General features: G+C 45.0%; 1 protein-coding gene across 3 annotated transcripts in view; it reads left to right on the top strand.

The window, feature by feature from the left end:
* Window positions 1–16,883, top strand: part of ESRRB (estrogen related receptor beta) — a 187,367-nt gene that overhangs the window by 118,079 nt on the left and 52,405 nt on the right. For 2 of the 3 annotated variants that reach the window (XM_074996736.1, XM_074996737.1), the window contains one exon: window positions 11,065–11,474. In XM_074996736.1, the coding sequence (XP_074852837.1) occupies window positions 11,065–11,474 (410 nt within the window). Of the gene's footprint in view, window positions 1–192; window positions 223–11,064; window positions 11,475–16,883 lie in introns of those variants that run through there. The other variant, XM_074996738.1, reaches the window with a different exon arrangement.

Genomic DNA, 16,883 nt, shown 5'->3' with positions numbered 1-16,883 from the left:
AGTGTACCAGAGGGCAAAAGTACCAACAGAAGCTGGCTTGTTAATAAGAGAGTGAACTGATAATATGAGTCTCAGCTCCAGATTAATTGTCTTAATTCATCTGTATAATTCTTCCTACAGTTTACAAGCAAGTGAGCCCCCTTAAAGGGGAAACAAAGAACAAGAAGGGAGACTGAGAGAGATAACAGCTAACAAGGAAACAGAAAAGGCTCTTCATCCGGTGTATGGGGTAACTTTTGTCATGATCAGACCTGGGATCTAGTTACTCAATAGATCAGAGGAATAAAATGTTTCCTGGGCATTAGACAAGTGAATATAATTTGTGAAATACTCTGAATTGGAGCATCTATTTGCCCATCCCCCAATTTGCAAGGAAGCATGAATTTAAGCCTCCCGTTGGGCCCCATGCCAAGAATTGATCTCTTCGATCCATTTGCAAGAACTGGGTCTCAGCCAACATCCCATATCAATAGACCTAATATAACCCAGTTCTCCTGTGACCACCAGAGAGACTGTCCCTTGGAGACCTGTCTCAAGATAGACTTCTCAGGGTGGGGAGTAAACTCACTTGTTTACAGCTCTTTCAACCTCTGGCTTTTCTCTCCTACAAGAAAACATAAGACAACCCTCCCCCCTAAAAAAACAACATAAAAAAGTACACAACTGCACAACAATTCAGAGAGAAGGGGGCAAGGTGTTTGCGATACATTTGTACAGAAGAAACCGGATCCAGATGAATAGCAAAGAGAAGCAACAGAAAAATATTCCAGATTGGCATGAGGTCGGCTGCCTTCACCTTTCACAATGAAACTCAAAAAATCTGGGCTTTGTTACAATCTGGAAATAAGTCCAGGTTTGTGAATCTGGGGACTGAGTTTCAGGACTAATTTGTGGCATTGGGTGGAAGTCATTTAATACATAAGTAACTTTTACACCAAATCAGGGCAAATTCATCAGTCTTCAGCTTTTAGTAAACACAAAGTCTTGCAATGTGAAACCACCAGGATTTACACTTTTGTAGATAAGGTGCATAACAAACTCAGGAGAAATAGAAACCAGACAATCTATAGGCAGGCGTTTCTGGGGAACTGGAAGAGCCCTTAAAAAAGCATCTGTAGTCCCACCAAAGATATGCATCAATTAAATTAAAGTTGAGCCTCTCTTGACCTTTAAAGCAACATAAGCAAAGTGGTATACTTTAAAATCCCCAAGCCCATTGTTCTAGAAACAAAAGAACTTTACAACTTCCAAGTTGTAAAGGAAGGAAGTCAAGGAAGATCCAACTTCCAAGACTATCTCCAGCTTTGCCCTAAACCCTGCTTGCTTACTGCCCAGACTCTCTTCCCTGCTATCCTACAGAACTCAGTTTGTGCTGCTGAGGGCATGATTTTCAACAGGAAATACTGTAGTTGTAGAGTGGATTAACACATACCTGCCCTTCCAGCCTAAGCCAGCTATAGCAGGATCTCTGTTATTTAAGCGTAAACTATCCAAACAGATTCTTGGAATTCAGACCTTGCACTGAAAACAGCCACCATGTTTGTCAGGAAGTGGTGCCCAGGTAATGAGTCCTTTCCAGCTGCCAGTGCAGCATGCATAGCTCATAAAGAGGGGTCAGAGGAACGGGGAAGGATTCAAGAGCATCTGCCCTTTTGGATGACATGATGTCATTCACTGACAGACCTGAAGGAATGGAGAGCATGTGGCAATTTTGAGATGTCCAAGATGATGAGAAGCTGTCAAGTAGGTCTACTCAGATGGCAGCTTTCCTCTCAACATTTGTCCACAGCTTCAGTCCTTCACACATGCAGTCTCAAAGTACCCTGGCCATTGCTGTATCTCACTGCAAGCTCCTTTCTGACTGTATTCAACTCTCTTCCCTCAGCCTCTCTCAGGTGTTCTTCATAGACTGATAGGTTTCAAGGCCAGGAGGGACCACTTCGATCATCTACTCTGATCTCCTGTGTTACACAGGTCACAGACCTTCCCCAAAATAATTCCCGAGCAGATCTTTTAGAAAAACATCCCATCTTGATTTAAAAGTTGCCAGTAATGAAGAATCCACCATGGCCCTTGGTAAGTTTGTTCTAGTGGTTAATAACTCCCATGGTTAAAAATGTACCTCTATTTCTAATCTGAATTTGTCTAACTTCAGCTGCCAACCACTAGAGTGTATAATACTTTTCTCTGCTAGATTAAAGAGCCCATTCTTAAATACCTGTTTCCCATGTAGGTGCTTATAGGCTATGATTCAGTCATCCCTTATTATTCTCTTTGTTAAGCAAAAGATTGTCTATAACTATCCTTTTCATGGCTCTTCTCTGAACCCTCTCCAATTTATCAACATCTTGAATTGTGACTGCTGCTGGAATAGTGTGTTCAGTTTGGGTGTGTACAGTAGTGCCAACCACAGAGGTAAAATAGGCTCCCTGCTCTTACTCATTATTCTGCTTATGTGATCCAGGGGTTGCATTAGCCCTTCTGGCCACAGTGTTGCACTGAGAGCAACTTTCTCAGCGTCCCATGACAAGAGTCCCCATTCTGTAAGTACTACGTACTTTGTCCTAAATATATGCATTTCCATTTAGCTGTGTTTTAAAATGCATATTGGTTGCTTGTGCTCAGTTTACAAAGCAATCGAGATCACTCTGTGTCAGTGACCAGTCCTCTTTGTAATTTGCTGCTCCAATTTTTGTGTCTCCAAACGTTATCAGAAGTGATTTTTAGATTCTCCTTCAGATCACTGATTAAAAATGTTAAATAGCATAGTGCCAAGAAGTAACTCCTGTGTGGTCCCAGTGGAAACATATCTTCTTAATATGATTTCCCATTTACAATCATGTTTTGAAAGCCTGTTAACTGTCTTTGAATCTATTTCATGTGTGCCATGTTAATTTTATATCATTCTGGTCTTTTGATCAAAATGTCATGCTGTACCAAGTCAGATGCCTTAGACGTCTATCACATCACTGCTTTCCTTATTAACCCAACTTGTAATCTCACAACAATATCTCATTAAATTGTTAGTTGACAGATTATATTTTCCATAAATTCAATTTGTTTTGCCTTAATTATATTCTTGCTTCCGGGTTTTGTACTATTTTTCCCCAAGTATAGTTACAACACTCTTCCAAGCTGAATCTCATTTTGTTTTTTCTTGCTTTTGTTAAATCTCTCTTGGTTTGTTTGGCTTATTTCTCTGTCCTCAGGAGAATTTGCAGTTCTTCCCAGAGTAGAATCATTTGCAAACTTCACTAATGTTATGGGGGTTTTTGGTCATAAATCTGTTAGTCTCTGTTAACATAGCTTTGAGAAGCAGTTAAAATGAGCTGAACTTTATCAGTGTACATCAGCTAAATTTTTGCCTGAGAATTCCTTTACTTTTCATCAAAGTTTGAAAAAAATATTTATTTCCTACTTGTATGTCTTCAAATGCCTGGACAGACTTTGCTTCTGACTTCAATGCAATTGCTGTTTAGTTGGTGGTGCTTATCGGATTTAAAAGTTCTGCCACTTTTGCTACTGGAGCTTAAAACATCTATGGTGCTACGCATGCTTCTCAGATGGGTCACAAGTTGGTATCTGATATGAGGTGAACAGAATTATAGTGGAGACCTCATAGAATCTTGCCAGGAAACCATGTAACTACTATGACCACTTTACTAAAGTGGTAAATTCCACTAGCACAGTGATAGGCACATGTGAGTTAGGTGCTTTACTGGTATATTGCTTGCAGGGATTAAAGCTTTATGGCAGAGTTTAGGGATTAAAATAATATAGATTTCACATGGTTTAGAATACAGATCCCATCATGGGAACAAATGAAAATACTTTCTTTTGACTCTATCACTGCCAGAGTATCCAGAACAAAGAAAACTCTGCAAGTAGGTAGCAATCCTGTCATCACCTCTTGAGACGCACCTGAGAAAATGTTCCTTCCACCACTTCTCCCCACTCCAGAAATGTCCCCAGTTTGTTTTGGGAGATGGTTCAGTGTTTGTCCCTTTTAACCATGATTTCAATCTTGGTCTTGGAAATCTCAGCCGCTTTGGGTTAGCTTATACGTGACTGAGGCAACAAAACTGCTGTTGGGCCTGGCCTTGATGTCAGAATGTCCAATGAGCATGTCCTGTTCTCTAAGAGGAAGTAGGAGTGAAGAAGTAGGCTTGGGTGAAGAGGTACCACTGGCTCCTCTCAGTTCACTTGTCCATGGGGCGAAGACTCAGCCACTGGAGAAGTTAAGCAAAACTATTTCCTCAAACCTCCAAGCCCTGCTCTTTGGTGTTGCTGGCAGTAGGTTGGGAGCTGCAAATTCTTTTTTCCTGTTCCCACCACTTTGTGCTGCTCAGATAGCAGAAGGTAGCTGGATTCCTGCAAAAAGTATACAACAGAAAATCCCTCTGGTGGACAGATACTCCACTAACTGCTCCCTGCTGACTCTTTGCACTGCCAGAGTATCCAGAACAGTAATTCTGATGCCTGTTGTGCCAGCTGTCTCTCCTGGGGATAGGGTTTGTGCAGGGTGGCAGGGATGTGTCTCGGTTCCGCTGGTCCTCCATTGGACCAAATAGGAGTGTGTTACTGGAGATTAAATGATGTTGACCTTTTACATGAAGAAGTCTGGTACTCCACAGCTGGCTGTGGGGAGAATGGGGATGAGCATATTAAAAGGCAGTATTCAGTACCTTAGCATTACAGAGAGAATAATTTCCTCCTCTCTCATGGTCCAATGAGCAGCTTTTCCACACCTAACATTGCTCTTCAGAGTATGCTGAACCATTAGCAATCTAGCCATTTCAGGGAAGAGGGGAAGGATGAAAGGCAGGAGAAAAGCTAGTAGAGTACTGGAAGAACTCGTAACTCCCATGAATCAAACATCACTGCTGAGAAAGATAATGCAACCAATTTTAATGGATGAAATCTGCAAGCTTCCAAAGCCCAGTTCTGCCCTCATCTAAATCTGTGTAACTCCATCCAAAGTCAATGGGATTTGTGTATTCATGTCTGAGGGCAGGTTTGGCTATGTAGAGGCCAACAGCATCAGGAGTAATAAACAACAATGAGTTTATGAAACAAGTTCAACAGACAGTAGCTGTTCTTGATACAATTAGATAATTAGTGGGCAAAGGCAAGTCTGCAGATAGACTGTTTGACTTTACTCAGGCATTTGACACAGAGCCATGCAAGATTTTATTAGGGAAATTAGATCAAATTGGTTTGGATGCAAATCCTGTGAAAAGGATCGCAGACTGGCTGGCAGACTGTAAAGGGAGGAGTGAGAGACAGTTTTTATCATGCCAGGAATGCTAATAGTCATGCTGCAATGTCCAAAATGTCCTGGAAAAGTATGTGAAAGGCACACATTATTATATTTGTCGACAGTCCCCAAGCTGGAAAGTCCTGGAAACAAGTAGCAAGCAAGGAATTGAGAGAGAGAAGGACCAACCCTTGTTAGAGGGGTTTGGCCAAAAGGACAGAAATTAGAAAAATGAGGCTGAAAATAGCAACAGGGAGAATCCCCAGTGTTAATGGAAGTAAGGTGGCCAAAGCCAGTATGTTCAGAAAGAGAGAGAGAGAGATTGAGAGAGAGTGGGCGGGGGGGTGGGGGTTACCAAGTGACAACAGCCTTCAAGCCAATGCTGTACTGAATAGCCAGGGAAGGGATAATCTCTCTCCTCAGAGCCTTGGAACAATTGCACTTGAAGTTCTGAATGCAGTTCTGGGCACCTTGCTACTGGACAGACATAGACAAACTGGAGAGAATCCAGGGAAGGGCAACAAAGATGCTAACGGGATTAGAGGGAATGACCTATGATTAGGAAAGGTGAAAAGAACGAAACGTTTAGAACCTCTAAGCTTGTTACATGGGCACAGAAATAGTAACAGAGCTTCCTGTGCCAGCTTAGAGGAGAATTGGATCAAGTCTCTCCTCTTTTAGATTCCTAGGTAACCAGAGTCAAGCCAATAGCTGCTGTTCTCTGTATGAACTTGCAGGACAGGTGGAAATGTTTTGCAGTTGTTTCTGCTGTTGAGAGTGATGTCATGTGGCCTTCCCAAAATTTTGCCTCACTCTGTGCATTTTGCTGCCATCTCTTTGAATCAGCTTCAAAATAATAAACATGCACGGTCGGAAAGGGGATTTTGTGTTTTCTAGGAGTGTTTGTGGAATCTGTGGATGGTCAGAATGTGTTAGGCTTTGCTTGGCACATGGAGCTTGTTGGGAGACCCAGAACAGTGTTAACCCTGGCTATGATGGGATGTATAAATTGTGTCTCAGAGCAGGAAATAAAAGTATAGGCAAACAAAGTAACCAACGAAGATGTCTTAAATGCCAGTTCTGTCCCTAATGGGACGTGCAGTTTTTTACTCCAGGTTCAATGATGCAGATCTGTCCTGGTCAGTCCTCGCTATTCATTATTTGTGAAATGGATTGGGAAGGTCTCACTCGAGGTCAGCAGTTCCCAACCTTTTCAAGATGGGACCCATTTTGACAATTTAATAAGACTTTGTGACCCACGGCAGTTCAAAACTGGGGGAGAGGGAGAGAGGGTCTCCCCAGGAATTTTTTTTTTTAAATAAATCTTGACTCCCCCCCCCCAGCTGAAACCTCTCGCAGCCCCAAACTGCCCCCTATCACCCTGAGGCTTTAACACCTCATAGCCACAAACCACCCCCTGCCCCCAGGCTCAAACCCCTCACAGCCCCAAAATGCCCCCCACCTACCTCAAACGAGCACCACTGCTGCTCACTGCTGCTTCTTCGCCGGGCTGTTGCCACCTCCTCTGCGTGGCTCTCCCCAGCCCTACTGCTCCCTTCCCCCACCTGCAGCATGGGCAGTTCCCTGCCCTGCCGTGCTGAAATGGGACTTGGTTTAATTGGTTTAATAGCTGGTATCTGGCCAATTAAATTGAGTTCCATCTCAGTGTGGCAGGTCAGAGACTGGGAATTGGAGGAGTGAGTGGTAGCAGCGGGGGGAGCCGCAAATGGTTCCTTAAAGAGCCACATGTGGCTCAGAGCTGCCCAGCCAGGGACCCTTAGAAAATCTGATGGCGACCCATTTTTGGGTCCTGACCTGTAGGCTGGGAATCCCTGGTTTAGATCCTTGAGGTCTGGTGTTAATACCTTGAAAACCCTCATCACAGGTGGCACTATCTAGTCTCAGCACTAAGATGACTGAACTGGGCCAAGGAGGCTGAGCTCCCCTCAAGCTTCTCTAGCACAAAAAGTGGCACATTGATGGGTCAGCAAATCAGGGAGCCCACCCTGCCTCTTTTAGTGGCCTCCCTATGCTGGGGATGAATGGAGGCCTTCAGTCTTCCAGGTTTGTCAGTCCCTTATATACAAGTTTGCCTATCAGGGATTATGATTTTGCAAATTGGCTGCAAACTGGAGTTACCCCAGGCTGGGTTGTGATTAGCTCAGACATGAGTGTTCCTAGATGGACCCTCACTTAAAAGCCATGTTTAACAAACCAAGCCTCTGTATGAGAATAATGCAGAAGATATGAGCATTGGCCATGTAAACCCAGGGTTGGGAGTTCAGTCCTTTTAGTAGACTATTTAGGGGTCTGGGGCAACTAGATTTTAAAACAAAAATCTGTCAGGGAGGGTGCTTGGTCCTGCTAAGAGGGCAGGAGCTGGGCTTAATGACCTCTGGAGGTCCCTTCCAGTTCTATGAGAGATATGTGTATACTTCCAAATGCTCCTGAATCCCAGCCATTGTGGGGGAAGTCACACTCATACTGTTCCCTTAGCCATCCCTAACAATCAGAACTCTACTCCTTCTTCATATTTACATTTTTGCTTTCTATTTTTGAAAGCTACCATCAGACTTTGTGTTGCAGGAGGGTGAGTATAGTCCCTAAATGACTCATGTGGAGTGTGCTCTGGCCAGGATGTGGTAGCTACAAGCTCAGACACAGTATCAAGTACCTACTCGTGCATAATCTAACTTTGGCACATGAGAGGAGCTCTGTCCTGTTTTCTCTGACCTTCTGAGGGCAGGGTGGTAGTGTATTTTACCAGGTACGTGACCTGAAATTAAAAACAGAATGATAAAATATCTAGATGATTGAGGTATGGCAAACAAAAATTAATAGTGCTTCCACAAAGGAATGTCATGTTTCGCTGGCCAAGTAGAACTATGGGGCCATGTCAACAAATTAGCACAGATAGGACAACTAATTGCTATAATTTATTTTTGATTTTCAAAAAGCATTTGACAAATTTCTTCACAAGTGGGGCAACTCACCAGTCCTGGGGTAGGAAATTACGTACTAGTACAGATTATAAAGTGTTTAAGACGCAAGAAACAAAGGGTAGGATGATGATGATGGCAGTCACTCGTTGCCGAGGAATGGCAAAGGAAGGTTAACAGTGGAGTGCCTGAAGAGTTCATGCTCATTTAATGAGGAGAGAAATGAGATGGTAAAACTTGCAGATGACACAAAGTTACTTATTGAGGTTATTAAGAACCAGAGAAGACTCTGAACTCCAGAAGGTCCTCACAAAGCTGGGTAAATGGGTAGCACAATGGCAGATGAAATTTATTGTTGATATACCTTACAAGGAATAATTCAATTTTTCATATACATTGATGGATGATAGGCACATATCTTGCAGGGGAACAGTAAAATTAGACAAAGCTTGATGTGAGTGGAAGGTTAAACTGTACACAAGGGTGTAAGATAAGTGGGAACACCATGAACTGATTAAACTAAATAAGGTGAAGGACATAAAGTGATTGATTTACATGATCTGCAAAGTGATTGGTCCATCTGTGTGATGCCCAAACCAAGTAGATCAAGAAATATGGAAGTTAGAAACTAGGGTCAATGTATATAAATGGTGTAGTGCCTGACAATTTTGGAATTGTAGTATCACACTGTTTCTAACCCCCTGTGCTGGGTCCGGCCCAGCATGGCATAGGGTACATGCCTAAGAGATGACAGGATTTGAACTAAGGTTTTGAATCCCAGATAACTGGGTGAAATATTCTCCCAGAACTGGGCAAGGTGTTCTGGATAAGCTGAGGGGGAAAAGCCTTGGGGGGGAAATCTAAATTGTTTTAACTCAGAAAAAAGACTTAAACATCCTGAAAGTCTCTTCTCAGTATGTAGCAATGGTTAAAGTCAAACAATCATAGGAGGTATAATAAGTGGGATGGCAAATAACCAGTGTTTTGGGTTGTTTTTTTTTTGTGCCAGTACTGTATACTGGCACCTTAGCGGCCCCAGACATGGGATTGGCTGGGGCAGGGAGCCAGCTAAGTGCTGGCTTCTTTCTCTTTCTTTTTTTTTTTTTTTTTTAAAAAGAACAAAAAAGGCACTGAAAATAATAGTGCACATATTATGTTACCATATGAATTTGAGATCCAGCCCTACTTAGAATACTGAGCTACACTTTCAGGTGGAGAATTGATTTCAATGTATTTATGCTATTTTACATCAGTGAGTATCCTGGCTCATTGAATTCAGTGCTGGTCAGCCTCTAAAAACAGATATAATTGAAATGGAGGAGGTTCAGAGATGTCTGATGAGATCAATGAAAGGCCTGGAAAGACTTCTATATCAAGAAAGGTTAAAGAGATAGCAGGGAAATGAAAAAAAGTAACAACGTACTGAATGACATAGAGAAGGTAGATTGGGCACATCTCTTCATCCTCCCATACCACAAGAATACAAGAGCTTTCAGTGAAATTGAAAGACAGAAAATTTAATAATGACAAAAATAAGTAGTTTTTTACAAAAAGCACTGATAGCCTGCGGAACTCACTGCCACAAGACATCACTGAGTCCAACAGTTTAGTGGGATTCAAAAAAGATCAGACATGGATATGGGTAATGAAAATAGCCAATTACTATAGACAAGGTTTGCTTGTTTCTTTAAAAACCAACAAACAAAAAACCCCAAACCCTGACCAACTGGGAAGGAATGTAAACCTTTTTGCATCAGGAAGTGAGACAATCCCTAACTGACGAATAAACTTTGTGGTAAGCTTTGCCACTGGACACATGAGTCCAGAAAGACTTACTTCAGGGTTTCTCACACTCTCTTCTGTATCTGATGTTGGTCTCTGTAAGAGAGAGGACCCTGGATGAACGAGTCACCACTTGTTTGGCAATTTGTGGGTGTCTTTCTCTCAGCAAAATGACCCTGTCATTAAACTGTGGTGGGGTGAGGAAGCTGGAGGAGACTTACAAACTGTTCTTTATCAGCCTCTGAAGCCTCTCTTCTAGGGAGGACTCCTAAGTGCTGAAAGTGAAAAAGAAAAAAAGGAGGCACTTGATTGCAAGGGAGTTTGCAAACTGAAGGAGTCATCTCTTGTTCAGGCCCTAGTATGGAATCTGCTAGTAAACTCTTTTTGCCTGGAGCAGTGACCAAGAATCCCAGATTGAGGGATCCCACATCTTGTCTGACACCACCACAGACCCGTTGAGTTCATCTGCTTCACTCCATGCCAGTGAGTTCCTGCCCTGGATAGACTATGAAATGGCACCAATAACAACACAGAAACTTCAATAGCTAGTTATTGAAAAGTGGAACTATCTGTAAAGGTGGCCTACAAAAAATATCATCAGAGGGGTATCTGAGTTAGTCTGTATCTTCAAAAACAACAAGAAGTCCTGTGGCACCTTATAGACTACCAGAAATTTTGGAGCATAAGCTTTCCTGGGCAAAGACACGCTTTGTAAGATGCAAAAAATATTGTAGTGTTTACCCATTTCTGAGGTCAATGGCAGTGTTTCCTATAAGTTTTTTTTCATTGGGGTGGAATACATTGTATATTCCCCAAGCATATGCGGCTGTGCGCCACCAATAGAAACATGCTGTCAGTTGTGGGTGCGCCATGGGCGCCCTGCTAATCAGCTGGGCAGCATCTGAATCTTTCCTGGGTAATTGCCCAAGCATTGAGCTTTACAAGGAATGCTGGTCAGTGGGGCTCAGGGAGGCAGCTCAGAACAAATTGGACTGACACCCTTTAGGAAGCCAAAGGGGTTGGAGTGGAATGGACTTTGTGGTGATTGTACACTGCCTGATTGGTTCCTGTGCACTCTCCCTACAGGCTGCTTGGCAGGATGTCCACAGAGGAGCGGCATCTCTCCTCTAGCTGCGGATCCTTCATCAAGACTGAGCCATCCAGCCCATCCTCTGGCATTGATGCCATCAGCCATCACAGTCCCAGTGGCTCCTCTGATGCTAGCGGTGGCTACGGCATCACCATGGGTGGCCACACCAACGGCCTGGACTCACCACCCATGTTCAACGGTGCGGGGATTGGCGGCGCATCCTGCCGTAAGCGCTACGACGACTGTGCCAGCGCTATCATGGAGGACTCGCCCACCAAGTGCGAGTACATGCTCAATGCCATCCCCAAGAGGTTGTGCCTGGTGTGCGGGGACATTGCGTCTGGCTACCACTATGGCGTGGCTTCCTGTGAGGCGTGCAAAGCCTTCTTCAAAAGAACAATTCAAGGTACAGTGTGGTGGGAGAGGGAGCTGAGACAGTCGCTCCGTGGAGGCTGGGCTCTAGTGATTGCAGAGGCTCTTGCATTCCTGTGGCACTTCAGAGAAGGAAGAACCACAGGAATACATATCATGTGTCCTCACCCCCCACCCCCACCACTGAATGTGAGCAAAGCACGTAAGGGCTTCAGTTAGGTTCTCAGGTAGCAGCAGCAGCAGCGTGACATGTAGCAAAGCTGTTTTCAAAATGTTGCTGTGGGAAATGTTGTTCCAAGGAGTTCTCCAGTTGTGCGGTGAAGAGACAGGAGCCCTCCCCACTCCTGAAGTTACCCACTGATTTGTGGCTGGTGGAGGCATTAGGGTTTGCTCCGGGAGGATATTTGTTTGGCACAGGTGCGCCTGGAGAGCAGAAGTTCTGGCTGCCAGGGCATCAGGATAGGGCTGGGCCCTTGTTAGAATGTGCCCCTTGCGAGGAAAACAGTGCTCTAGGAAAAGCGAGGTTTTCACGCAAACCCGTCTGTCCTAGTTTGCATCTGGAAGTTCTGAAGCAGTGCACACTGATATGGAGCCAGGCTCAGGCTCTTTCCTTCTGAGCAGCACAGCACGTGGCCCTAAAGATTTAGACAGAGACTTCAGATGTCTTGGCAGGATTGGGTGCCCAGTTCCTGTTTAGTCTCATTTGCAGCTGCGAACTGCTTTAGCAGGTTTGGAAATTTCGGCCTCAGCGTTTCAGCTTAAACAGCAAAGCATACACCACAGCCACTCCACTTGTGCATACACACACAGACACAAATATAGCCAGAGATATCTGCAGCACACCTACATGTGCACCGGTTACATCTCCTCTTGCATGTGCGCATGTGCGCGCGCGCACACACACACACACAGGTGAGCAGAATTGTACATCTTGCAGGACCAGTAAAGGTGCATGTGTATATATACAAAGATATACAGACAGATACACTTAGGATGGGAGCATCGTAAGTAAGGTGCTTCATTAATAATCTCCCAACACCTTACTTACCATGCTCCCTTCAAAGCAGGGAGCTAGTGTAGACACAGCCTTACAGGCAGGCTGCCATACACACAGATACTTGCCTGCACTGTCATACACAGGCACCAGTATAAGCACATGTGCATAGACATGCTGCTCTGCCCCCTCTCCTATGGAAAAGTTGGACAGCATCATTCTTCCTGCAATGGAAACTATTGAATTTTCTCAGACACACTTGACTCTAATTAATTTAATGGAAGATGTATATGGGGAAAGGCACTTGTTTTGTTTGTGCTGCTTGACTACAAACCTGATCAGACCCCATTGCTGGAGATGCTGGAATCTGGACTGAACAGAGCTGTGCCAGGAACAATCCTCTGTGTGTTTCTGTGGTAGACTATTTCTCCTTTGTTCCAGGTACCTCTCTTAACCATGGCATTCCTTGGAAATAAACACTTTTCACTATCCCAGGCAGACATGCTCCTCCCTCTGCCTGACTCGTCTTCTCTCATGACACTAGATAGAAAATGTGTACCACTGTAGAATGTCCATCTGTTCATATGCAGCACATCTGTGGCTTGTCACTGCAGTTTTCCTGGGCTGAATGTGAACTTGTACATCCATCTCACCTAGCAGCTCTGAGTGTTGGCTTTCTCTGCATCCATTCCTGGTATTAGTCTGAACATTTGGGCAATGGATGCTAAAGGAGGGACTTGCAGGGGGCACACCAGGAGTTCTTTGTATGGAAAAACTATAAGGTTAACCTTCTATGGGAGCAACGCTGGGGAATCTCTGTACCAGAGGCGGGAGAGTTCTCAACCCCAGCCCCCATTTTACCCTAGTAAACTACTAGCCAGAATAGGTCCAGGGAGATAGGAAAGACCAGCAACTACGAAGAGCTCAGAAAGAATCAGAGTGAGGGAGTGAAGGGGGAAGAGACAGAGTAATTAGAGGCTTCACCAGCCCATGTAAGTTGTCAGCTGATTTCATGCTACAGCACAGAGAGACCTCCTGAGTGCAGCAAACTTACAGGCTCCCTAAGTGATTGCCTGTTAACATGTAACAGATGAGGAGAAGGAGTAAGGGGGTATTGCTCTCACCCTGTCATCAGCCCATCTCAGGCAGCTTCACAGCCCTCTCTCCAGCCACTGGCTTCATCCAAGCTGCAGAGCTTGGTGTAAAGCAGTTGAAACGGAGGTTTTTGTTGCTCACGGAGATGAGGGGCAGAGGCAGAGAAGGGGATCAGACAGGAAGCGGAACCTGCTTGGGAGCCAGAGCAATATGCGAATTGCAGGAGCAAAAAAGGGCTTTGCCACAGGACCATGTTGAGCAAAAGGAGAATGAGCTCTCCAGTGTGACAGGGCCCTAGGCTGGGGCCCTAGGAGAGAAGAGACAGACGCTCTCTCTATACTAATAGCAACAGCAAACAGCCAACAGGTTTCCAAAAGCCTTATTCATCTAGTGGGTTCATTTAATCCTTTAAAGTTCATAACAAATAAGAGAATTGAAATCACCGTGTGTGTGTGTGTGTGTGTGGGGCTAACATTACACTGCCTGCTAGCATAGATCATCTTTTCTTTGAGTGCTTGCTCATGACCATTCCACATAGGTGTGTGCATGTGATATGCGCAGTTGTCGGAACGCTTTCCTCTGTCAGTACCCATCAGGCTGGTTCAGGCGCCCCCTGGAGTCGTGCCTTCATGGCGCCACATAGAGGGCCCTGCCAACCCAACCCTACCTCAGTTTCTTCTTGCTGCCAGTGACAGTTGTTGGAGCAGTGTGTCTGTTCACTTCCTCTGGCAAGCATTCCCCCAGTGACTTACAATTAGAATCCTAGGGCTGGAAGAGACCTCAGGAGGTCGTGGTGTCTAGCCCCACCTATAAATAGTTAGCTTTACTGTTAGTAGCAGTAAATTAGTTTGTTCGTGTTTGGGCCCTTCCTCTTGGAGTTTGGGGCATGCTTCGATCACCATGTTTCAAGCCACGTGGGACCTGCCACGAGCCTATTCCAAACGGCAGTCCCCACAACTCCCGTTTGTGGATGTGAGGGATTGCCCCTCATACAGCTCATTGTAAGGGCTTTGTGGCTGTAATGTCAGGGAGGGGCGCTGTCTGATAGTTGAAGCACAGAATTGGGATTGCAGATAGCACAGTGATGCAGATCGTGCAAGGAGCTAGACAGACATGTACTGTAGTTAGATTGTGTACTCATTTCTGACACTGACATCCATGTGGACTTGGACAAATCACTTCACATGAAGTACTACAAGTATTTCTAACCTCTCTGCTTTTCACACTTTACGTGCGGACCTTAAAGTAGCAACAGGGCTTGTGCACAGGGCTACTCTTCTGATAAGAGCATGATGTTGGCTCTGACTACAAAGCTGAGTTTTGTGCAGAGCATACATGGCACTGGTACACCCTAACTGAACTGTTTCCCTGTTGGTTTCAGAGAGGAGTTGAAAGCTACAGACAGCTACATGGTTTGGGATCAGGAACTAAACCCAAGACTCCCGATGTAATCACTAGACAACACTGCCTCCCCTGCCTTTTAGTTTCATAGGTATTTCTGATGTAAATCATGTGCAGATCCCACCAGATTTGTTTGGCCCAACAGTAAATACAGTGAGGAAAGCCCCTGTCACAAGAGACTGTTCAGAACAGCTTCATTGGTGCTTTAGCTTCACCCTTCTATATAATATTGAACACACTTGGGGCACACACACCACAAATTCAAACACAGGCAGCTACAGACTCACATGCTGCAACAAACATGCACCCCTGCAGCTGCTCATTGACACTCACAGCCTTCTCCACTGGCTGTCACAAAGGATGGAGTTCTTTAGCCTTCTTTCCCTAGAGCTCCCTGCCTGCGGTGACTGAGCTGGCAGCATGACTGCCCGCCAGCGGGAGGCTGCCGGAATTCCGATGAGTTAATCTCATCACTTTATCGCAGGGCACTTACAGAAATTACAAGCCAGCGTGAGCAGCTCAGCTGTACTGGCAGCCGGCCGCAGGACCCATAAAAGAAATTGAGAGGGGGAAAAAAGTCAAAGAAGTACTTTGCTAAAGTTTTGAAGACAGTGGCTTTTCTTGGATGGGTTTTGTTTGGCTAATGCTGACTGACTGCATCTTTCTCACCTCTGTTGTGTCCTCCTCACTTCCCCCTGAAATACGTATCTTCCCTGCGCTTCATCCTCTTTTTCCAGCAGAGACAGTCTTTGGGGCTAAATGATAGTTGGTGTAATTCCACAGAAGTAAATGGAGTTTTACACGAAGATGAACTGGCATGAAGAGGATACATTGAGCCTGATTTTGCAGTGCTTTGCATTGTTTGCACCCGTACAAACTGGATATAAAATGCACTTCTCCTTAATACTTAGCATGAGCTTAAAAGACGACACAAGGTGGGTGGTGGGGAGGAAAGGGGCACAGGAGCATGGATAGGATTAAATGAAGTGAGGAAATGAAAGATCTGCTATGCAAGAGATTGCTATGTTCCCATCCTGAAGGCTTGGTCTGAGAGAAGCGCACCCTCCTTTAACTCTGCTGGGACTGTTGTTACTGACTGTGGGAAGACACTGACTTTCACGCACAGACTAATGTTTTGGGCACGCCATTGGATCTGTCAGAGCTTTTTCAGGGCTTCTTCACAGGATGGTCCCAGTTTCTTGCATGGCAATTGGCTCCTGAAATTGAGAGTGTTAGGAAGTGGCATGATCTTTGCCTTAATCCACCTGTGATGACCTTGAGCTGCGATGTGATCAGCCCGTGCCACTCACTGGGGCAATCTTTTGATATAAGAATGCACAAACCTCATAGCAGCATATTGCAGTATTGCTGCAGCATGAGATGACGGCTGAAATCCCATAACACCATGCTGCTGTGTGCCCCTTAGCCTCCTTTGGAAGGGCCGGGGGGTCTAACTTGTGAAAGAGAGGCTCATAAACAGGAAGATGGGACACTCCCTTCCTGCCTCCCTAGAAGAATGAGCCTGCCATGTGCGGCTTCTTTGGGGTGTTAGTGCTCCTCACATGAGGGACACAGTGGCTGTGCAGCCCTGAGGACAGGGGCTCTGCACTCCCTGGTCTGTGGTTCACTGGATCTACATGAACAGGAGTGGAAGTTCATTTATTACCTTGGGACCAGCCCTGCATCTCAATTTCCAGCTTTCAGAGATATTTGATACTTAGCTGGCTATTGAAATTCAGGTGCTGTATAGTGCTGAGGTATAGACTGCATGGAAGCTCTCTGCTTCTGCCCAGTATCTGTGTCTGGGATCCAGCTGTGTGATGGCAGCACAGCAAGCATGCAGGAAGGGTGATGGCGGAGGACTGTCAGCAGAGATGCTGGAGATCACTCTCAGGATTGTAGGTTTTACAAAATAAGACTCTGAAGATGAAAGCTCTGCGTACCGCATGCAGG

The sequence above is a fragment of the Carettochelys insculpta genome, chromosome 6, assembly GCF_033958435.1.
Source record: "Carettochelys insculpta isolate YL-2023 chromosome 6, ASM3395843v1, whole genome shotgun sequence".
Taxonomy (NCBI): domain Eukaryota; kingdom Metazoa; phylum Chordata; order Testudines; family Carettochelyidae; genus Carettochelys; species Carettochelys insculpta.
Note: the sequence above shows the minus strand (reverse complement) of the source record. Positions and strands in the feature narration are given on the sequence as shown.